Source organism: Perissodus microlepis, chromosome 1 (genome assembly GCF_051167445.1).
Source record: "Perissodus microlepis isolate ML-2025 ecotype Zambia chromosome 1, ASM5116744v1, whole genome shotgun sequence".
Lineage (NCBI taxonomy): Eukaryota > Metazoa > Chordata > Actinopteri > Cichliformes > Cichlidae > Perissodus > Perissodus microlepis.
This window is the reverse complement of record NC_140461.1, coordinates 1,813,950-1,837,767: the sequence shown is the minus strand read 5'-3', so window position 1 is coordinate 1,837,767 and position 23,818 is coordinate 1,813,950. Positions and strand designations below refer to the sequence as shown.

The following is a 23,818-nucleotide window of genomic DNA, read 5'->3' as shown; positions in this document are numbered from 1 at the left end:
GCTTTTTGCAGCATGCGGTGTAATTACCACGTTTCCAGTATGAGCCTCACATGCTCACCAAATTAACGTGGCTCAGATAAGATTAGCTTGGCTGCATGTGAAGACGATTTGTTGGCGCCCGCTGAGGGCGCGTGCGCGGGAGGTGTTTCAAGAGCGTGTTTGCAAAGTCTTTGATGAGCAAATGTGTGTCTGCCAAGTGTTTGAGGTGTGTGTGAGCTCAGAAAGCTGATGGATCCCAGGGAGGCTATCAGAGCTGACCAGACCCTGAGCAGCAGGCGATAATCACATGCTTATCATCAGCCGCGGTGGGAGAGGAAACACACCCGGACAGATTCACACAGTCCTGGTGTGTGTGTGTGTGTGTGTGTGTGTGTGTGTGTGTGTGTGTGTGTGTGTGTGTGTGTGTGTGTGTGTGTGTGTGTGTAGGATGATATACCTGCAAAGGGTTTATGCTACCTGAAAAAGAAGCGTAGACTGTGTCAGAGCGACATGAAGCTCTTACACGGTGTTTCAAGAGTTCTGGGTTCAAGTTTTACCAAATAAAACAAACGTGCTCCTCAGGATAAAAGCTGAACTCTCATCTACAAAAGTATGAACGTATGGAGACCCCCGATCAGGCGCTCCCCATCTGCTGTAATGACAGACACAAACTTTTCTGCTAAATTCACACTGTCAGGACAAAAAGTCTAAAAATACTTTGCAGCTGTAGCAGCTTCAGCTCTTCTGGGAATGCTTTCCACAATATTTCGCAGTGTGTTCATGGGAATGGTTGACCATTCTTCCAGAAGTGCATTTGTAAGGAAATTTCACAGGTGGCATCAGCACCACGCTGGAGTTCACTGAGCTCCTGAGAGCGAGCCGCTCGTTCACAAATGTTCGCAGGTTTGCCCAGGAGCTTGATTTCATACACCTGTGTCCATGGATGTGATGGAGCACCTGAATCAATCATTTGGATGGGTGGGTGAACACTTCTCTGAGGTAATAAAGCTCAGAGAAACAGGCTGTGGTCTCCTCACTCCTCACTTTTAAAGTGCTTCACAAACCCGAACAGTACAGCTAACAGCTAACACATGATGAAGAACACTTACTGCTGAAGAGACCGAGTGAAAGAGCACAGTTTATCCTCGTTTTACCCAACACTTTACTCTGAGCTTTTGTTCTGTCACCAGTTAGCTAGCATAACCTAATGTAGGACTAGCAGTAACCCACCAACCAAGTCAGCCACCTCATGTCATGTGTGAGCGTGACGTTTTTGGAGCAGGGCTCCAGGGTCTACAGGAGGTTGACTGACCTGGATTTGGTTTAATGTGCACATGCAGCATGATGAAAGCCACGATTCTCTATGGACGATTAAGTATCAACAAACTAATAGTCACAGGATGTCGGAGGCTGAGTACTGAGACACAGCTGCTGTCCTGGAGGAGACAGGAGGTCTCTACACAACCTTCTGATCTGCTCTCGGTCCAGCAGCTGTAACCGGGTCATAAATTACATATTGTTATAATTACATGTGTTCCCGATCGCGTGTTTTTAGTTTCATTGTTGTCATCATGGTGTCTGTCTTTGCTAGCTGCTGTAAATGTGGAGTACGTGTGTGCTGCATATGTGTTATAGGCACAGTCAATGCTAGCATGAACAGATAATTCCTGCTGGCTTGGAAGTTGCGGTGGGTTGAGCTAACCCTCGTCCCTCCTGGTTGCATTGGGTTGTAGGAGCTGGAGCGGGCAAGTTGGGGGTCTTTCTTTCTTTTTACCTTTCATCGTCAGACACAACCAGGAACACAGCGGTTACACAGCCACCAACTTAATCCAGGAGAACAATAACTTATAACCAACCTCAGGCCTGCGTGAGGATTATTTGAGGAGAAGAGTTCTCCAAACACGACTTCCTCCTGAATCACCCAAACTAAGACGGCTTGGGATGAGTTCAAGGAAAAATTATTAACAAATGCTGTTAACTGTGCGATTTTTTCAGTCGCGTTATTCCGCAGGGGTTAGAAGTTCGTAGGTCACGATGCTCTGATGCGACCTGAGTGCTCACACTGTGTGTCCATAACATGAAGCTTATAACGGAGAATCTGTCGCTCGCTCTCCCTCTCTGTCTTTCACTCACACACACCACCACCATCAGCTTTGCTAAATTGCTAATGAAAAACATGATCAGGCAGCTGATTTCATATTAACTATTTTCACGGTTGTTGTGGTCGTGATAATTTTGTGAGGCCACATCGAAAAGGCCCGGATGAGCCAAAGTTGTACAAGTTGTGCCTCCATCGCTTGTGTCCAGATCACACGCTGCACCGCCGTGCTGCTCCGTCTTTTCACTTTCATTTCTGTGTTTGCGCGTGCGCAGTGCGAGAGGCTACACGATGCACGACACACGATGAAGGCGAAACTCGGGCCGATCCCCAAAACGGTCGCACGACTGAAAAATCGGCTCAAAAAGAGCCAAAAATCGCAGAGTGTGAGCCCAGCAACACAGAGAGGCTCTGCCCAGCTGGTGGGATCGAGCTCAGGGCCTTCTTGCTGTGCTCGTGCAGCAGTGCTAATCAAACTATGAAGATTAACAGAATGTTTTTGACCAGATTGTTATCGTGATTCTGCTTCTGATTCCTCACTGATATATTTGCTGTTATATAAATAGAACTGAAACACACACAAATGTGTGTGCTGTGATAAACTAGGAGAACACATCTGTCACCATGCAGCACATCTGTGCAGAGCTTTCTCTAAACCACTGCTGTGATGTGCTGTAGTAACAAAGGACTGAATGAATGGAGACACCTTTGAATGGATCAGGTGTGCGTGTGCGTGTGTGTGTGTGTTGTAAAGTTAAGATGCGTTGTGAAAGCAGCTGATAACAGCAGAGTTAATGAGGGGATGATTTGTATTTATGAAAAGAAGACAAGCTGTTTATTAAAAAGCACTGAAGTGTGTTGGAGAGCAGACGATAACTCTGACAGTGTCGTATCCTGAGCTCACAGGATGTTTGCTTCTGTCTTCAAACGCATCTGAGCGACTGTCAGAATGTGTGTTTGCACTCACGTGGGGTTTTCTGTAGCGGTGTAGTGTTCCTCCAGTTCGTGGGCTTGTTTTGACCAGGGAAGCTTCGCCTCCACCGGCAGGGACTCTGACAGAGGGACAAAAAATTAGAAACACGTCTGACACAGCTGTTCACCATCAGCTGCTCCGAGCTCAGAATTTTGTTTCTTAGGAATAAAAAGTTCAACACTGGAAATATTTTTGCTACTGTGGTACTTAAAAAAAAAACTTTTTCCATTATCACAGCAACAAGTCCGTCAGACTCAGTCTCACATTAAAGGACATCTACTGACAGCTGGGAGGGAGGCCGGCCTCCAAATGGATGTTATTTAACCAAGACACACATTTCATCCTCACATTTATCTCCTGCCTTTCATAAAGTTCACAAGACAGATTTAAATATTTGCTAAAGACCCTCCTGTGCTCCACAGCTCAGCGCTGTCCTAATAATTTTAAACAGTCCACTGTACAACGAGTGTTTTCCAATTAAATCACCTTTACAGCAATAATACTACACACACACACACACACTACTAGCTTTTAAAGAATCCAGCAGTTTAACAAGGAGGGAAGTTTGTTTGTGGTAGAATAGGGATCAGAATTTACGTCCACGGCTGATGCAAAAAGACCTGTTGTCATTAGAGGGAGGCTTTAAATACAAAACACACACACACACACACACACACACACACACACACACACACACACACACACACACACACACACACACACACACACACACAGGCTCAGCATGACTGCCAAAGAGTCCTGAGTCACACACAGCAGAAACAAATGGAACAAAACTATTAAAACATCTCATAATGTTTGTAAAATAAACATTTAAAATTTAAAATTCTTCTCAGTTGTGCTCTTAGCTTATTTAAAACACACACACACATTCCTGTTTTGCTATTTTAGTGAGGACATCTCATTGACTCATTGCTTACCCAAACCATCAAAAATGGATGCATAACCCAAACCATAACCTAACTGTAACCCTGACACTAAAACCACATTTTGAGTCTCAGAAATACCTTCAAACTCATTATACTAACATTCAAATTTTTGGTCCCCACAAAGATGTCTAAACAGGTACACACACTGCTGTAAGTCATCAGTGTCCCACCTCTGGGCTTGTGGCAGGCCACGGGGACCAGGCAGTCCTCCTTCACGTGAGGCTTGAGTGACGGTTGGCAGCCTCCGACGTGCTGCCCGCGGTGGTCAATGCACAGAACCACTCGGTAGCGCAGCCCTCGGCCACATGTCACCGTGCACTGCGACGGGACGGTAACACACACACACACACACACACACGCGTTACCTCACAAATGAATTAACCATCTTCGGTAATTAAGGCTGCATCAAACTCTTGCTGTCAGTGAATCGAGCGCTGATTGACGCGTTGGTCACTGAGCGTTTGAACATCTCTGATCCAGAAACACTTTAACTGCTTAGACACAGTCAGAGTCTGACCTGCCACTGCAATGGTTAGTCTGTTTTTAGACATGCACCACACCCAGTGAGACGTGTGATGTTTCTACAAAACACCCTGTTATAAATGCAAAGCAGTAGTAAACAGCATAGTGGATGCTGCTTTGTAAATCACTGACTATATGTTCCCCGGTGAGGAAATCGTGAAAGATTTTGTTTTACACCCTTACAGCAGGTCTGATTATACTTCAATTACATGTATTGGTGTGAGTCTTACTGCAGCTGAAACTAGTTTAATAATTCAATATTTGTCATTTTGTCATTTCCAAGTACTTCAGCGAGTGCCGGATATTAAGTTTCGACTAACATGTTAAACATCATACATGCAGAACAAAACCACCGCCAACAATATTAATAACAGGAAGTGTCCAGGGATGAAGATCGCGAGTCTGACACAGGTCACATGACTTCTATGAGCCTGCCTGTGTTAATTTATTCATTAAAAGTGGATTCATTAACATTTCATGTTCAGCTACTGAAATCACTGACCTGTGACCACTCCATGGCCACCCACTGGGGGCAGGCGAAGGTGTTGCAGATCTGTCGGGCGACAGGTCGCGGGGAGTGCGTGCACTTCCACTCATCCACCTGGGAGAACTGCCCGTGGGCGTCCTCCTCCACACACAGCACACTGCGATCCTGCCAGCCCCCATTTTCACCACAGGACACTGAGCACTGGGTCCAGGGGCCCTGCTCCCAGCTGTGCACACACAGAAGAGGCTAAATGAGTTTTATGTACCCAGATACTGAGTAAGGTGGAGGTGAGGAGGGGGCAGAACCTTCCTGCATAGAAAGAAACACCTGGAAGTGTGGAGGACGGGATTCGGCAGCGAGATCAGCAGCACCTGTGACAGGCAGCGCACGGAGGCAATTAAAGTGCTTTAAAATCACTCGACTTCAAACCAGAGAACAAAAACTCTCATATTTTTAGATCCTTTCCTTCCCCCTGTCCTCGCTGCTTTCATGTCTGATCGAAAGGTCACCTTATTTCATAAAAGCTGTGAGAATAATCTTAATAAGTAATGATGTAATAACATTTATGCACCAACGTGGAACACGTCTGAATCCCGTTCCTTTCCCCTGGAAGCCTCGTGTGGATCAGTGCAGGCCCAGATCCGACACATCCAGGTGGGAACACGAGGGTGGGGGGAGACGGAGAGGCAGGAACGTGTCGCCTGAAATACGAAGCAACTCTGACACTTTCCCACAGCTAATGTCGATTCCACTTTACACTTATGTAAGCTATAGATTCAGCACTCAGTGAGTACAAGCACACCGTTACACTCTGTCACACAGAAAGGAGGTCAGGGACATTAACGAGGCCATTTCAGAACAATTAAGACTGCAGGACTCTGTCTCATTATGTTGTAATTAGATAAGTGCGGTGATTAACAGTCTGTCTCATTGCAAGTGGTGCATCAGCCTCGATAGACTGCAATCAATGTGCGTTCCACATCCGACGGCTTTTAGAGCTGGAAGCATCACTGCACTGCATAACTGTCTTTGTCTTTCTCCAGCTCCTTTTTCAAACCAGGCTGTCTGCAGCCACGCTCATTATGCAACTCTGCTGACAATGACAACGTAGGTCAAAGGTTAGAGTGGCTGATGGGTGCACACAGTTCAGGACTGGGGGTTTATATGTGATGCACGGTGTATACGTCGGTGGGAAACTGAGGCTACACTCATAGAGATGCTTTCATCTGCAGTGCACAAAGTTTGCAGCTTTAAGTGTGTGCTTCTGGAAAATACACACATTTTAAATGAAGCTCTTCAGAATATCTACATTTATATGCATGCATGTAAAAATCTTACAACAAACAAGGTTCCCAATGAAATCCTAGACCCTCACTGTGCACCAAGACCGGAGCTCCGCCTCCTCGGACGGTCTGTTAGTACAGTGACCTCACAGCAGCCATGTTATTGGTCACATGATATCATTAAAATGCTCCAACAGCACAAACAGGGTGCAGAGGTCCAGTTCAGGTGAAGCTAGCAGAGGCCACAAAGAGGCCACGCCCCTAATAATGCAAACTTTAAGCCTTAATAAGCTTTAAACAGGTGAGTTATAAAACCATCCCCCCCCTGTACAGGTGTTATGAAGGAGAAATGACCCACAGAGACCAAACAGTTTGTTTCAGGCTGTAAACATGTTTGTTTCTGCTGTGAAGTTTTAACGTGGGAGTCTATGGGGACTGACTCACTGCTGCCTCTGCTGGACGTTAGAGGTACTGCAGGCTTTGCCACTTTAATTTTGAGGCTCTAAATATGACACCATCACGTCAAAAATAATAAGCATAATTCTCTCCTCTGTTAGAGCGTAACAGTCACCAGTGAGACCAGCGCAGCAGTCGCTGAGCGAGCCGAGCTGGAACTCCACACGCATGAACTTATTTTTGGGAGGAACTACATCCAAAATTCAAACACAAACGGTGGAGCTCTCTCTCCCTAAAGAACAGAAAAGAGTGAAGACGAGAGGCTTTTGTTGATTGAAGGGTAACGCTGTGGAACACCACGGAGGAACTCTTTCATTTTTCTTACGATTGAAGATGAAAAGTCAGACTTTTGTGGAAGGAGGATTTTTTTTAAATAACTCACAATGTGTATACTCTCAGAAAAAATCATCTTAGCAAAAACTAACAAAGTATTTTTAACTAAAGTTATAACTGAAAATCTGATCGCAGTGGTTTGAGCGTCTTGTGTGAGGCTCTAATGTAATTTATTTTTACTTTCGAGTGCATCGAGGTTCGTTTAACACTTTGATTTTATCTCAAGAGTTAGAGGTACTCACCGAGGCAGAGGCTGGAAGCGGTCATGAGGCATCACTGCTTTGAATCCATCACTGCAGGAGACAAATGTGATAATGATAACCACGCAGCAGGCTCAGAGGTCATACTGTTCATGATAAGTGCCACTTTTGTCCTTCAAAGTCAGAATAAAGTAATAGGGTGTGAAAGGCAAACGCTGAAGAGATTGTTATTTTCACTGCTTCTTAGTTTGATGATAAACGTCTCTGATATTTCCACTTTTTGTTTTTTTGGACCTCTGTGACCTCATGGAGGTAACGGGGTTTAACCTGCCTTGAATCGCCTGCTAGAAAGTCCAGATGAAAGCTACACGAAGCTTCGCTAAGAGCTCGTTCGAGGCTGACGGTTTAGATGAATGTCTGCAGCGTATATAACACATATTCCTACAAACACTGTTAAAATCACTATCAAACACATTCTGTCATATTTGTTTAATCCACCATTAAAGCTTCTTTAATAATAAAGGTTCTGACACAGCTCAGGTTACACTCGTGTTCACAATCTGCTTTGTGCGACCCCAATAAACCCCCAAAGACAAAACGAACCATTATAAGACAGACATGAGCTCATTTTGAATTTGAAGGCAGCAACGCGTCTCTCGAAGCTGGACAGCTCCTGTGACGGTCTGTGAGCTGAGGAGAGCAGCTGCAGGGGGACGAGGTCCCGTTCTGGTCTGATGGAGGACTCTAGCTGCTCTGCTTCGTCCTGTTGTTGCTTTCATGATGCTCCAGATGTTCTCAGCTGGTCAAAGGTCTGGGCTGCAGGCGGGCCGGTTCAGCAGCTGGACTCCTCTCCCATGAAGCCGTGCTGCTGATTTAACATCGTCCTGCTCAAACATGAAGGCCTTCCCTGAAAATCTAGATAGATCTGACCTCCGATCAGTTTCCACTTTGCGTCAGTCCATTTTAAAGGAGCTGTTTCCGGCCACATCTGGCTTCTTCCCTGCATGACGGCGCTTTAACCTGCACGTGTGGACGGCAGGCTGAGACACGTCACTGCCATCAAATTCAAAATGAGCTCATATTTGATATGAAATATTAAAATCTGTCAGTTTAAATATTTGATATGTTTTCTGTGTTCTGTTGTGAATAAAATATGTCTTTATGTGATTTGCGAACCATCGCATTGTGTTTGTCTTTGTTGCATTTTAGGCAGCGAGCCGACCTTTGATACTAAACTTTCAGGCTGAGGCTCACAGACTCGTGCATCTGTTAGATCATCTGAATGAAGACGTGTGCATGCACTCAACTGGATCTTTCTTTCTTTTTTTTTCAAAATATGAAAATATGCCTCATTGATGTCAATGAAACCACTATGGGACACGCTGGTATTTGATCCAGGAAGGCCAATAGCTCCCAGTTTCAACAGCAGAGCTCGCGTGCTGTGGTGTCAGCGTGCCAGATTTAAAAACGTTGATGCTAATCTGTCGGCTACAGTTAACACGCTGCAGCGGAGGAAGGAGACGATGACTATAAACAGGTAAAACAGTGTCGATGCCGAAGCTGCGACGCTGCACAGCCACCAGCTGTCCGCACCTCTCCGGGCAGGGGTCCATGTTGCACTCTTTGAGCTTTGGAGTGGGTTTGGTGTTTTCAGGGTAGCTGTTACAGTGGTGCTCGGGCAGCGTCTGGTTGGACCGGATGTCTGTGCACTCGGCAGAGTTCAGCTGGTAGCCTGAGGGAGGGAAGCGACCACGCTGTTACCGCTCTCACACTCTAAAAGATTCTAAGTGAATCTAAAAGCATTTTTAATCACGACGGCGGTCAGCTCACCTCCTCCGCATGTGACCGAGCAGGGGAAGAAGTCAGTCTCTCTCCACTGGTATCGAATTGGTTTGTAGAACAGAAACTGGACAACGGTGTCCTTGGAGCCTCCGTACTTTATCTGCACAGCACAACAGAAGAGGGTGGACACAGCGGGCAGAGGGAAGAAGGACAAAGTCAAGCTCTGCATGTTAGAGGAGCCTCCGCTGAGTTTATCAAACCAAATCTACGCAGTAATTCAGCCGTTTTCAAGCATTTAGTCCTAAAAAGATGAACCTGCAAAAATACAAAAAGATTTAACGCTTTTTAAATTCCCATCATAAAGTGAAGGACTTGATCCTTACAGCTTTCAAACGGTTGCTTTGGTAAGACGAGCACTTTCCAGCAGCCCTCCTTTTTTAATATAAAAGGCGTTTGAGTCATTCATCACACACTCTGCAGCTCTGGATAAGATTTAGCTTTGTGCACTGAAAGCATCGTCTGCACACCGAGCTTTCAGACAGATGGTAATGTGTCATATTTGTCACCAAAGTAATTGCAATTACAGAGCGTAACTGATAGCAAACCCGCTGCGGCTGGGCACCAGTGGGCACAAAGACGAGGAAACAAAAGAGCGGAAGACAAGACTGAATAAGTTTCTGACTGAGCCGAATTAATAAAACAATGCAACACTTTAATCTGCAAAATTCTGCCCTCCAGCCTGCATGAAATAACCATAATCTGCAGCTTGTGCCCACATCGGCGGGCAGACTCACGTTTGTTTCCGAAATACTTCTACGCACCTGAGTAATCGGGTCCAGGCGGGCGAGGATCAGCAGCAGACGGACGGTAGTCAGCGCTCTGATCCCAAAACGAACCGGACAAATCATCCACGCAGCAGAGAGGCCACTTTTGTTTCTCTGACGGGATACGATGCAGAAACTGCGTCTGCTCCATTAAACTGTCGTTTATTTCCTGAACAGTAATGACAGCGGCTCCGTGTTAAAGGATAAGAGTGGAGTTTCTCTGCTGTCTGTGTCACTCAGGCAGGTTAGAGCAGCCTTTGGTTGGATGGATTTTCTAGAAACCATCATATTGATTGATGATGGTTTAGCTTTTTTAATTAATCTGCATTTGGAAAACTCTGACTTGGAGATTTGAGCTACAAATCACGTCACGATCATCCGTCTCCGATGTCTAAAAACTTTATGGTGCAAAGTTTAAACATATTCAGCGAGTGAAATTAATACTTCTATTGAATAAGACGACCTACTAATACTTGTGGTACAACTTTTCATATGAAAATAGCATTTTCTTAATTTGTGTGACTAAAAATTTCATATTAAAAGGTTTTCAATATGATTTCTTTTACATTATTGTGAAATTCAACTATGTACAGTTCAGAAATTGTCAGTAGCTGTCTTTTGCGAGGTTTTTATGTTTTTACTTTTTCATTAGTCCAAACTTTGGACCATACAGTTTTTATGCGACGGGCGGACGGATGAGCAGGAGCGCACATTGATTTGCGTCAGTGAAACGCATCAATCGAGTTGTTCTGTAGTCTCCAAGCGTTGCTGGAGCTTTAACTTCCACACTTTCCAAGGATGTGTAGAGAAGAAGCGAATAATAATTTTGGATAACTCCAAAATGCTTTTATCTGGTGCAGACAGCCGACTGTCGATGCCCCACTAAGAGCTCGTCTTTTCTATGAGTGGGAAAAAAAGGAGGGCTGTGATGCTGGTAGTACAAAGTGGAAAATGCATTTCCACTTAGGCCTCATTGCCAGAAATTCTAATAGTGCTGCAGGCAACAAGCTCTCAGTCTCATTAAAACAATGCCTCAAAAGCCAAATATTCGCAGCAGCCTGTTTTATTTATGTTTGCGCTCTTGTATCTGTGATAAAATATGTACGCGAGAAGCTCAAAGTCCTCAGGCTGTTTCGCTATGAAGATAGCTTCACCTTGATGATGTAATCAGCGCCGAGTGGGCCGTGCGTCCTGAGTGTCTGCCGGTCGTTCCCCCTCTGAAAGTCCAAGGAGGTGTTTCCTATCACGTAGGAGCCCGTCGACTGCAGACCGGTCTCCTCCTTCCTCCCCTGAAGAGACACGGCTTCAATAACTGGCAGAGAGACAGAGCAGGAGGGAGCGTTATTAAAGCACACCTGGATTAAATTCATGCTTTAAAAATGCAAATGTCTGAAATGTGACGCGCAACCCGACAAGACTGGGTGTGAAATGTGTTGTTTACTTCCACCGAGAGGAAACAAGTTCTTACCTAATACTGGAGATAAAAACTAGAGATCTGTGTGACTCACCTCGTCAGCTTACAACGCAGAGAAGACGAGTTTTTGGGAAGCGTTACAATCAGAGACATTATGGCAAACCAGGTAACAAAGACACAACAACCAAATCTGTAACAGCTGTGGGGTCTTCTTTAGGATTTTAAAACAGTACTGCACTGCTGATTTCACAAAGGTACTCAATTCAATTTTATTTATATAGCGCTTAATCAAAACAACAGTCGCCTCAAGGCGCTTTATATTGCACAGTAGTACAATAATAGATACAGAGAAAAACCCAACAATCACATGACCCCCTATGAGCAGCACTTTGGCGACAGTGGGAAGGAAAAACTCCCTTTTAACAGGAAGAAACCTCCGGCAGAACCAGGCTCAGGGAGGGGCGGGGCCATCTGCTGTGATTGGTTGGGGTGAGAGCAGGAAGACAGGATAGAAGAAAAGTATTAAGTTCAGAGTACTCCAAAATGGTGAGTGATGTTAAAGTCCCACATTTTCGGTATCCCCTTTTTCAAAAGCAAAAAGATACAGTAGAAAACATAGACTTTGCATCAGTAGAAGGTATATTAAGATAAGATAAGATAAGACTTTATTGATCCCACAACAGGGAAATTTTTGCGTCACCTCAGCTCAGGTACAGATATCAGAAGGAAATACAAAAATACAAATAAGTACAATCAGTGAAAAAAAGTAAGATAATACACTACATACAATGGTAGCACACACAGTATGTGATCATGGATATGGTTGGAAATATGGAAGACATAAACTATATAGCTTGACATAACTATTGTACCACTACTATTCCTATTTATAGACATGTACACACACACGTACACACTAAATATACATATACATACATATATACCTGCACATGTCCGTACACATGGACATGCACATATTAAGATCCAATATTAAGTCTTGTGTTCTGTCAAGTGTGATAAAATAAAGTTTTCCTCTCAGAGTTTGTTGTTTTACTGTAAACGGTGCTGCTCTGGTTCTGTCCGCAGGTGCAGGTCTGACATCTGTGACTTAGAGACTAAAAAGTTGCTGTACTCCATTCCAACGAGTACAAATCAGTAGTAATATGAAGTACGCAGGCCTGTTACATTAAAGTTCTCACAAGAGATCCAAGGCTGTCTCCAAAAGGTGCAAACCACCTCTAATTACTCAGAGTTTCCTGTAGCCTCCTCACAGCCGCGTCTTCCAGCTCCTCCTGGGGGATCCTTGCACTCTCGAAGGCCAGGAAAGAAGAAGCAATTCCACTGGTGTGTCTTCGGGTCTATCCCTGGCGGATGCATCCAAAGAACCTCCAAAGAGAGCCGTATTCAGACTCCAGCAGTGTCTTCATATGATGGGCAAGAAGAGCAGCTCTGCTCCTTCTGACTGCTGAACTCTACAAATGAGTCCAGCCTTGGAATAGAATTAGTTTGCCGTTTGTGTGACTTTTGGTTGCTATCCACAGCTCATTAACCCGTTTAAACCGATGGGAGTGCCACCATAGCTTGCCCATACTAAGAAATTCCTGCTGTATTTGGTTCATTGTGGGCTGGCTTGTGGAATTGCTATGGGTTTGTTACTCTGGCGACCAAGAACAGACCACCCAAATCCCCATGTGGCTTTTGGATGAATATGTCGGCTGTTGGCCACGCCCCTTTTGTTATCTGGGACAGAAACTGTGCAACAAAAGAAAACGTGCAATCCTAAAGCCAACATGTGGGTCCAACCAGATACATATTCATTAATTCATTAAGGTCAATGAGTTAATGAGCACAGCTGTACCTGAACCTGGCACACTGAGTGTAGCTGCACAGCTTCTCTGTAAAAGGACTGGATGCCTCTGTCGGTGCGCTCCTGTAGCTGATTGTGCATCATCACTCAGGATGATTCAGCGCCTTAAAGGCCAATGTGCAGGTATAAAAGCCTAGAGCAACTTCACTCTACCTGAAATTGTACAGTGAGCGGTGGGAAGGTGCCTCACTTTCCGGCTGCTCAGGCTAAATCACACAGTCCACCTCTATTCGCCTGCTGGCACTTGTTGCCTCAGCGCTCGCCTCTTGGAACAAAATACTAAAATCTACTGGCAGATATATGGGCCAGTAATCTTTTCCTGAGTGTTTTCAGAGAGTGTGTTTGTGTTTGGAAGTACACTCTAGTTTTTATGTACTCCCAATAGCTTCCGGTAAGTTTAGAAAGCAACTCTCCATCCACTGCCAGGACGCTGATGAGTTTCATAGCTTCTTCCTTTGCTGGAAAACCACGACCTGCGCCTCTGGCTTCGGGGCCGTGGATCATTCTGGCCTGAGACTTGGTTCTCACAAAAGGTTGGTGCAAATCCAATTAATCTGTCAGTCTAAGACAAAGCATCACCATTTTTCATGTTGCGATTATATTTAACCTCTTAACATTCAGCAGGGTCGGACGTCTTTGGGCTTTCCTGTTCCAACCGGCTAAAACTTAACATTTACCCAAACCCTGCCTCTGACCTGGACCCCGGATGGATTGCTGGTGATCTGGTGGAGGTTAAGTCTGACTTTTCCGAGATATTCCATGTTTTTTAAAAAAGATCTTAATTATGTTACATGAAAAAATGAAAAATTCGGGAGAGGAAATCGTGGAGTCTTTGGCCCATTATGAAAATCAGTTGTTCATCTTTTTAACGTTACCTGGTGTTAAATTCTGTGTTTGATATTATGCTTAGTTACAGAGGAGTAACTCTCTGACGCTGAACTGTAAATGAGTGTGTTGGACCTGTTTTCTGCTATTTTGCTCTGTCTCTCCTCTAAAATGAGCTCTTGGTAACAGATGAACAACTTGCCAAAGAAATTCTGGGTTACTCCTCGAATCAGGAGCCTCTGACACAGCCAGAACATCTTGGAGCTGTTTTAGGATCAGGTTTGTGCTGACGTATCTGCATTCGCCCTCAGACCCTTCACTTTTTTCAATCGACAATAAAATAGAGCAGAAAACCCAAATGATGCAACGAAGCAGTCAGCAGCTCTGAGGATGGGAATCGCAGGTTTCGGCTGTGCAGGGAAGTTTTTTCTTCACATCTCTGGTTTGTTTTATACCAAGATGAGCCCAGGTCTGGACTTGGAGCTGAAAGCATGATTTACTGTCCAAACTATCACCACTATTTATCAGGTGACACTGTGGAAACCAACACATCAACACAACACAGCGTGGCATGTGAGGAATCTCAAATCAGCTGCTGCTCCTGCTGGACCGTCTCTGATTTACATAAAACTTTAGGCCTAAGACAGCTGGGATCGGCTTCACCACCCCCACAAACACAACACTGTGACAAGGATGAGAAGAATGGATGGATGCTGGCTAAAAGCTGTCAAAATGACAGATCCTGATTTGTTTAGATGATATGAAAGACGAGTAAAAGTGTCCAGCTTTTATCTTTAATAGTTTTTCAGATATTTTTGTTTTCTCAAATTCGGTCACTGAACCATTTTTCTAAAATTTCACAGCAATCATTTTTGTTACGCAAACTTCAAAAGCATAAAAGTTTAAAACTAAAAACGAGCAAATCTGAGACGATGTTGTAAAAAAGCTGATTTTAGATGGAGTGACTCTTTTGTCTCAACACAACATTTGTAAAAAGTGCTTTGCTACAGTTTCAGTGTTGTGTTTCATGTTGGTTACTGGGACTCTCATGTTGTACTAGTTGTCATTATTATTGTTGCAGATGTGTTATATTAGCAGCTTTGTGCATGTGTGTTGGGAACAGTGGTGGTGACTGGGAAGGGCAGATCCCCAGTTTACCCTTGTTGCTTCACATAAATACCCAGAGATTAAATGTAGTTCTGGTTCGTTTCATATTTACACTGAATCACTGCATTTACAGACATTTACATTTGGGCCACCAGCGAGTCTTCAATATGCCTGATGCACGTTGGTCGTCACAAAGGAAACAACAACAAAGACCATTTACCATAAAAAGCGAAACAGTCGCAGATCTACCATAAAACCAGTTCACACACGTTTGGTTGTACGTGGAGTTCATCAGGGCTCTGATTGGGTTCAAACTCTTGGCCATACGATGACGTCCACCAACGTAAGAACTGGATGTTAAGTCTTTGTGCTCGATGTCTCGCTTGTCTTGTAAGTCAGGTTTGTAAACTCAAGCATATTTCTCCCTGGTTCAGCTTCTTTTTGAGGAAATGCATCACTACAAACCACATTAGATGGTTCACTCTATTTAAAGGTCTCCGTGTGGTCCTGTGTTGGTGGTCCTTAGGTGCTACACAGGACTTTCCATACTCAGGCCTACAAGTTGTAGCAGCGTCCCATTACACTGGTCAACAAGCATTGTGCTACTGGGACTCCTTCGCCTGCACTTTGATAGATTTCACCTGCTAACTCCAGATCTGAAAGCCATTTTCATCGAACACGTCCTGTTTTCCTGTTACGACTTTCCAAACATTAGACAGCGAGGATGAAACAGTGACGCGTTTCAGCATTTAAAAAATAATTTGGTCTCCAGAAAAGTGAAGCCATAACCAAGGTTGTTAGTTTTTACAGTGAACTGCTGCTTAAAGATGAGTCCAAAGGAAACCAGCAGCGATGGGAAGCATTCGTACAGGTTTTCCAGAATTTTCTTGGCAGCCACAGAGAATTTTGCCGAGCTTGTGAATAACATGCTGAAAGCAGGAAAGAGTCCCACAACATCACTGGAGATGCCCGCTTTACGTTCTCATAGCAACTTCTTTCCAACAAATCTGAAAATGTCGGCGATGAGCACGGGGAAAGATTTCCACGAGATATAAAAGTGACGGAAAACCAACATCAGGGAAAATTTAATCAGAGGCAGCTTCTCGCAAAGAGACACGAACGTGCAGAACAAGTGCAAAAGCAAACAGTTTTGAGCAATACGACATCTTTTTATTTGAGCCGAGCTGACAGAAATATGTGTTAACGAGTCTCTGGTGTTGGTAAAAAACCTGATGAAGAGCTGGTCTGAGGATTCTTTTAACCAGGAGCCAAGTCGAAAATCTTCAGAATAAACGGTGAGCTATTCTCGCTCACGTTTGTGTGGTCGATTGTCCTTCAGCTGAGCTTCTGCCGCGGTGAGAGATGTGAGATGATTACACGGCGATCATAAAGTCACGCCTGCATGTAGCAATAAACACAGATTTGATTGACTGATCATTCTTCATATTCAGTCCACAGACCAGCACGAGACAAATAATCCTCTCACCATAAATGTGTTCCTTACAGAGAAACTGAATTCACCCAGAAATCGTCCGTAACATTATTATGTTAAGTTCTTAAGAGATCAAAGCGTGAATGTGCGTAAAAACCTGGTGTGAAAAACACGAGTTTCATAGGACTCACTGTCAACTCTGAGCATCAGCTTTGCTTTGTTCAGCTTTTGGAACAAAGTAGACTCACCGATCATATCGGGGCCTTTGGCGTTGAGTCTGAGAAAGCGACTTCCCATCGGGACCTCCAGCACCGTCTTCAGAGCTGCAGGTGGAAAAAAGATCAGAAAGGTTTCGGTTAAACTGACAACACAACAACAGTCACTGAGCAGAGAGGCGGACACATCCAAACACCTGCAGAGGAAACTTTTTGTCTTTGTCTGCCTTCTCATGTTTGGGGTTTTATGTTTTTTACCGTAAACGTAGTCCAGCCTCGCTTGAAAACTTCTCACATACTGACACTTGATGAGCATCAGACCGGTTCCCCTTCAGCATCTTTTTTCAGGAACGAGTCTGCTACAGTCCAACAGGACTCGCTCAACACTGACAATATGGGATCTGATCAAAACTTTAGAGAATCCTGGAGGCAGAGCATCAGGTGAGGAGCTTCGTGCATTCATGTTGGAAATGTTTGGGGAAGTGGAACGACCATTCAGAGGAACGACACGAACTGCTGGACCACCGTGTGCTGGCACAGAGCATCGTCGCTCAGTCTTGGACCATTCGCCAGATGTGCCTCCCTGTGAATTCTTCCAGATCCTGAAAATCAAGTTGAAGGATCACCAACACAATTCTGCAGCCACACCAAGGAAAACTGGTTGGAAAACGCAGCAACACCAAAGTTACTGCAACCGTGTTGTCTTTGAAATGGTTGCTTTGAAGAAGGGGACCAGGCCTGTGACCTGTGCCCAGTGGTGGTGATCTTTAAAATGTCTTTGCATCAAGACGGCGACAAAACAGCAATAAGAGAGAGTCAGCCTGCTATTAGTCGCCGACTGAATGGGATCACGTTGGCTATCGTATGCAATCTTGTCATAATACAGCAATGTTTCTTTTTCTGTAACAGATCTCAGTTAATCTGTTCCAGAAACACAAACTCCTCCACAAAGTTGCTGCAGGACGGTGATTTAACTGCAAAATGACACGAGCCCTCAGGGACATTGCTTTTACGCAGGCATATAGGAGGAATACAATCAGTTCTGTTACGTCCACTACTGGAGGAGATGCTTTGTAGACGAGTTGTGGTCATCAGTGCAGACTGCCTCAGTTCACAACCACCAGGCTGGGTCCTGTTCCTCGGTTGATCTGATATCCTCGTGTCGGTGTTGTTCCCACATCATCATAATAAATGTTGTTCCAGGTTCAACATCGCAAGTGACCAATCACATTGTTGTGACGTCATACTTTTGCAAGCCAAGCGAATCATTCATTTATGAAATTCCAGTGTTGCAAGAACAATATGCACAATGCTTACCGTTTATTAAAGAACAGTATCCTGAAATGCAACGAACTCAAATTGCTGGATCGGCGGACAGAGGCGGTTTCTCGCAAGTTAAGCAGATTTTTTTTTACGACGCTTTTTTCCGAAGTCGCAAAAGTATGACGTCACAACAATGTGATTGGTCACTTGCAATGTTGAACCTGGAACAACATTTATAATGATGATGTGGGAACAACACGACACGAGGATATCAGATCGTGCCCTGTTCCTAGTCTTGTGCGTTCACTCATGTCCCAGGTTAAAAGAATACAGCTCTACATGTGAGATTTGACTAATTTAAATCACCTCTTCTTCTTCTTCCTGCAACTTTTTCACTTTACATCGCAGGTGCCTGACCACCGGCAAACCATACCAACCACCACCTTGTGGGAGAAGTTTGAATGATGTTTGACATGTAGGTTTTTCCTTAAATCAGACCATAAAATTTTTGCTAATCATAACCATATTCACAATGTATTTGCCTCTGAAGAGTCACAACATCCATCCATCCATCCATCCATATTCCAATCCGAGACTCATTACTGCATACTGTTGTCATTAATAGTCGCAGTTATTTTTCCTTAAATGTGTTAAAAGTGACATGAAATGAGAGACTTAAAAAAACACAGAAAAAGTGTTGGAGGTCTGAAAAGCCTCCACACTGCTGACCCTTTCCTGTTAGCTTCCTCCATCCTCTTTAACCGGTGCAGAGGTGCTGAAGGGTGGAGCAGAAACCACTGAACAATATAGAACTGAATTGCACAGATTGGCCTTGATTGGCCTATTGTCAGACAGGATCACATATTCATTCACATACTGGACCAGACATCACTGGTAAGAAAGGAGTACAAATAGAGAATAATAGAGTATTTCTTCAGCCACCATGATTATGCATGTAATAATTATTTTTTACTCTTTTCTACATCTACTCAAAAAGAAAAAAAGCGGGGAGGTAAGATATGAAACTGTGGATTTGTAAATCTGTTAAACCGTAAAACAGCAGAAGGACATTTTATACTCAAACATCCTTAAAGGCAGCGCCAGACGGGATTCATTGAAAGACCACGGGTGCTGACACTCGAGCTCAACAGCAGACGCCGGACTGCAGAGCGGGGTGTGAGGGTGGAGAGAGTGGACAACATCTGAAGGAGCTGTCTGAATCCCATCAGGCTGGAGAGGCAGCAGCGTGTAACGTTCATTATTCTTCCAACAGAGTGGAGTAAATGTCCCTGACTCGAGTCCACTGACTCGTCTCTCATCTGTCAGCGTCTAATAAAGCCACAACACCTTCATTAGAGCCAACTCTTCAGCACAGAGCTTCCTTAAAAAAGGTGGAAATCTGTGGATTTGAAGGTTCACTCGTGTTCCAATCTTGCTGAGTCGACGCTCACGCTGCATCTCGTTATCCTGCTCATGAATTTGCTTGGTAAGAAGTTAACATCAGCAGCAGCCAAAGGTGCTCCTCGTCCTGCAAAACAGCTGCTGGTGCAGCTGCCGGCGCAATCCAGATATCATTACTTCACAGTTAAAGATTTGGGGCAGCAGATATTATACATGTAGGTGGTGGCTGGGTGGTGGTGGTGGTCACAAGGGGGCATTTAAACCTCTTCAACATCTTGCCAGATTGTGTCCTGGATGTTAATCAGTGTAGGTGTTACCTTGTTAAGCCGCCCCAAGGTGAAAATGAAAATCCATTAATGGAGCTTGTTTAGCAGCATTAACTGGCAGCTCTCAGTTATTACACGCGTCATCTGGACGAAGGAGAAACTCGCCTTCAGCTCCCTGTTTGTGGCGAAGGCTGACGTGAGGAGACCACCACACCGCAGCGCTGTCCTGCCTGCTGCTTTACAGCTGCACAGAAGCAGCGATCTCCTCCGCGGCTCTAAATAACGTCCACGTGTGTGCTGTTAAATGTCACCTGGCTAACTAGTCAGTCACGCGCCTCTCCTGTGCAGGTCGCAGCGTGCAGGAACAACAAAATACTGAAAGTATTCGCTGCTGTGAAACACTTTGTGAGTTTTCATGGTAGACGAGTTTGTCCCACGGCGGGTAAGCGAGGAGGCGTGGGCACGAGGCGACACCTCTACAGACAAACGCAGACTTAATTCCATTTTCTATATTTTCTAAACGTCAGTTTCTCCTCCAGCGACAAACGAGAGCCGAGCTCAATTAACACGCTGTGGCTGTGAGCCGCTGGGCTTTACCCCAAACATAATTATACTTGGAAAACTGCATCTGCCTTTAAATTTATGGAAGCTATGAAATAAATTCAGCTGCAGCCATTTGCAGTTTTTCCCCTTGAACTCTAAAATAGAGATTAAACATAAAGCCAGGTTGTTTTTATGTTTTTTAAGCAACCTTCAAAATAAATTATGAAATGAAACATAGATAAACAGCTCATTTCACACGAGGCCGTCGACTCTGTAAACCGAGGCTTTAGGGAATACTGCTGCAAATTCATATTCCAAATGCAATCATTGATAAACAGCGGGGTCATGAATAATGGATGAGGAGGAACAAAGGTGATACTCGTGCGTCTGTAAATAAACTCGCTCTCACTAAGGTAGGCCTAAATGTGCGTGATTGGTTAACCTTATCGGCTCTCTTCTTCGGGGACATTAGAGCCGAGGGCAGGAGAGAAAGCACGGGAGACGGAAACTTACAAACTGGATGGAAAACAAATGAGTCTGACAGGTAGAGTCCTTCCAGCCAGGAAACTTTGATTGTTGTGTAAGAAGGCTTTACAGGTTCCCCACTGGCCTGGGATAAAATGAGCGCCGAGCCAGTGTCAGAGACACAGAGCACGTATTCACGGGACCTGAAGTCAGACGTACTCGTGCAGCTTATGATGTGAACACAAAAATGCTAAAAACCCAGAAAAGGTGTCCTGGAACCACAAACACACCTAGTGTTTATTCTAAGACAGGTCACATGATAGCTGATGAATTCTTGGATGTATCACATGAAAAATGCTCCAAAAGCCTCCAACAGCCTGCACCTGTCAATCAAAGAGGCCCCGCCCCTAATAAGCCTTAGCCTTCATAACACCCCGCACAGGCGTTATGAAGGAGAAATGACCCACAGAGACCAAACAGTTTGTCTCAGGCTGTAAACGTTTATTTCTGCTGTAAAGTTTTAACGTGGGAGTCTATGGGGACTGACTCCCTGCTGCCCCTGCTGGACGTTACAGGAACTGCAGGTTTGGGAGCTTCATTTTTTAGCCGCGGACCAATGAAATATAGATTTTTAATATTTTCATATTTATGCCAGATGTTTCCAACATTCGTCAAACCAAAACCAGTGATTTTATTTAATGCTGTGTTTGTGTATAAATCTTGTGTAAATCTTGTATAAACGAGGTGTTTTGAGTTTTCCTAATTGCAGTTGACGTTCAGTGCAGCAAATTACTTCATCATAATAACAAGTTCATGGTTTTAAATTTGACCCTCCTGCACATAAACTGTATACCTGTCTGTGAAATCTGAATCCAAAAAGAAAAACATGAGACTTCATGAAGAACAGATGCTTTATGATTTTAATCATCCGTCTGTTGTGCCTTATCTGCACATGCTTTTGCTAATATAGTTTAGAACCATAGGTATTGATTCGTAACGGTAATACAGCCACGTTCAGCAAACATCCGCAGTGCCGAAGGATAAAGAGTCACTGTAAAACATAATGTGTATCCAGTTAAATTCAACCTAAAACAGCCAAATTATGCTGAATGAACATACCCCTGCTACAGAAGAGTACTTTCACAGTTTAACAACCTTTGCTGCCTCTCTGGTTAAAAATATTTCAGGGCTATTTCGTTTTATCCATAAAACAAGCCGTCCATGATGAAGGTTAATAACGAATTCACTACATTTGCAGAAATTATTATTTTAAAAGTGGAGCGCGCTCACATGTTTGTACCGACTCTGGGTTTAGCAGCTGCAGCACTTCAATAAAAACTGTAACGACTGCCTCCTTCATGTCGCAGGTTTATGGTTCAGAGGCTGAAAAATAAAACCGGCACCAAAAGCTGCAGTTCCTCTAATGTCCACTAGAGGCTCTGGCAATGAGTCAGTCCCCACAGACTCCCATGTTAAAACTTTAGAGCAGAAATAAACATGTTTACAGCCCGATACAGTAAAATTACCAAAATTAAGTAGTGATTAATAACCTCTTTAATTAAAACAAAATAATTCTAAAACATAATTAGAGCTGTTCTACATCAATTTTTTTATTTTTTAATTGTTTTATAAAAAAAAATCACGTTATTATTTTGTACAAACACGTCAAATTACAATTATTTACTTCATTCCTGAACATTAAAAAGAGTTTTAGTTTTTGAATATTATGCTTGATTAATGCTGCAGTCCAGTGTGACTCAGAGTCGAGTATATAATGTGGCTTTAGTTGGTTACTTGCTGAATAAGTAATGTTTTTTGTTTTAAACATGTTTTTCACAGATTTCCAAATTACTCGTTTTTCTTATTTTTATGTTTTTATAATAACACATTTATCAACTCTGTAATTTCATGTATGGAGGAAGTAAGTGCAATGCCAAAATACCCAACTAAAGACTTTTGAAGCTACATGACATCATAGTGGTGGTGTCCATCTTTTTGTACAGTCTATGTTTTTCTGGCATTGCTGCAACCTTACAAACTGTACCATCTGATCCTCGAGCCTCTCGACTGTCTTTACCTTCTACACATAAAACTACATTTAAAGGTGACACATTACACCAGTGTCCTCAGATTTCAAATCAACACAGACTTGAAGAAGGGCGCTGACTGTTCTCTGCGATCAGCACTCCTGCAGCCTGTTTTCAGCCGTTTCAAAGGGAAAAATCTTCAAGCTAAAGTTCTAATCTAAATTTGTCAAGATCCAGAAACGGAATATTAAATCTCCCTGCCCGGTCTTTGAGAAGTGATGGACAGATACACCAATTAGCTTATTAGAGCTCAGAGAATGGTGACCGACCTCTGCGTGAGGCTGAGGAGTGCAAAAAGGAAACTGCCAAATTGGCTGGAATTTTAATCCCAAGAAACTAAATGTAAGCGATGAAGAATGTGTTGCACAGAACCACTGACATTTAGTGCAGATGTTTGTTCTGCTGCAGTCCTCCAGGGAGGTAAGGCTAAAAAGGCCAAACGAAATCTGACTTGGCGTGATGCGAGCTTAAAGAAACCAGAGATTAAACAAGAAAGGGAGGAAGAGGAAGCAGCGAGAGTTTCTGCATCGCTGGGAAACAGATTAGAATACAAAATGTGATCAGGCTGCAGTGCTTCCAAATCATTTGTAGATATCAGAGATCATTTATATTGGATGCTGACAGAGAACTCAGGTAGAGTGATGTCCACTGTAAGCACTTTAACAGAGCAGCAACCAGCGGGGCTGAAACACCAAGGCCTGCAGTTCCTCTAACGTCCAGCAGAGACATCAGCAGTGAGTCAGTCCTCACAGAGCAGAAATAAACATGTTTACACCCTGAAACACAAACTGTTTGGTCTCCAGAGATAATTTCCCCTTCTTAACAACATGCATTATTAGGGGCGTGGCCTCTTTGAATGACAGGTGGATGGTGAAGTTCAGGTGAAGCTGCTAGCTTCACCTGAACTGGACCTCTGCACCGTGTTTGTGCTGTTGGAGCCTTTTCATGACATCATGTGACCAATAATATGGCAGCTGTGAGGTCGCTGTACCAACAGACCATCCGAGGAGGCGGAGCTCCCATACATTTAAGGCACTCCTCTGATCCAA

The 23,818-nt window shown here is 43.9% G+C and overlaps 1 protein-coding gene across 3 annotated transcripts in view; it reads right to left on the bottom strand.

Annotated features, from left to right (window-relative positions):
• Positions 1 to 23,818, bottom strand: part of adamtsl3 (ADAMTS-like 3) — a 185,285-nt gene that overhangs the window by 43,536 nt on the left and 117,931 nt on the right. For all 3 annotated transcript variants that reach the window (XM_084926111.1, XM_084926095.1, XM_084926103.1), the window contains 8 exons: positions 16,778 to 16,852; positions 11,039 to 11,196; positions 9,109 to 9,220; positions 8,872 to 9,010; positions 7,321 to 7,371; positions 5,022 to 5,232; positions 4,168 to 4,315; positions 3,045 to 3,129 (listed from right to left, as the gene is read on the bottom strand). In XM_084926111.1, coding sequence (XP_084782237.1) covers positions 3,045 to 3,129; positions 4,168 to 4,315; positions 5,022 to 5,232; positions 7,321 to 7,371; positions 8,872 to 9,010; positions 9,109 to 9,220; positions 11,039 to 11,196; positions 16,778 to 16,852 — 979 coding nt within the window. The remainder of the gene's footprint in view (positions 1 to 3,044; positions 3,130 to 4,167; positions 4,316 to 5,021; positions 5,233 to 7,320; positions 7,372 to 8,871; positions 9,011 to 9,108; positions 9,221 to 11,038; positions 11,197 to 16,777; positions 16,853 to 23,818) is intronic.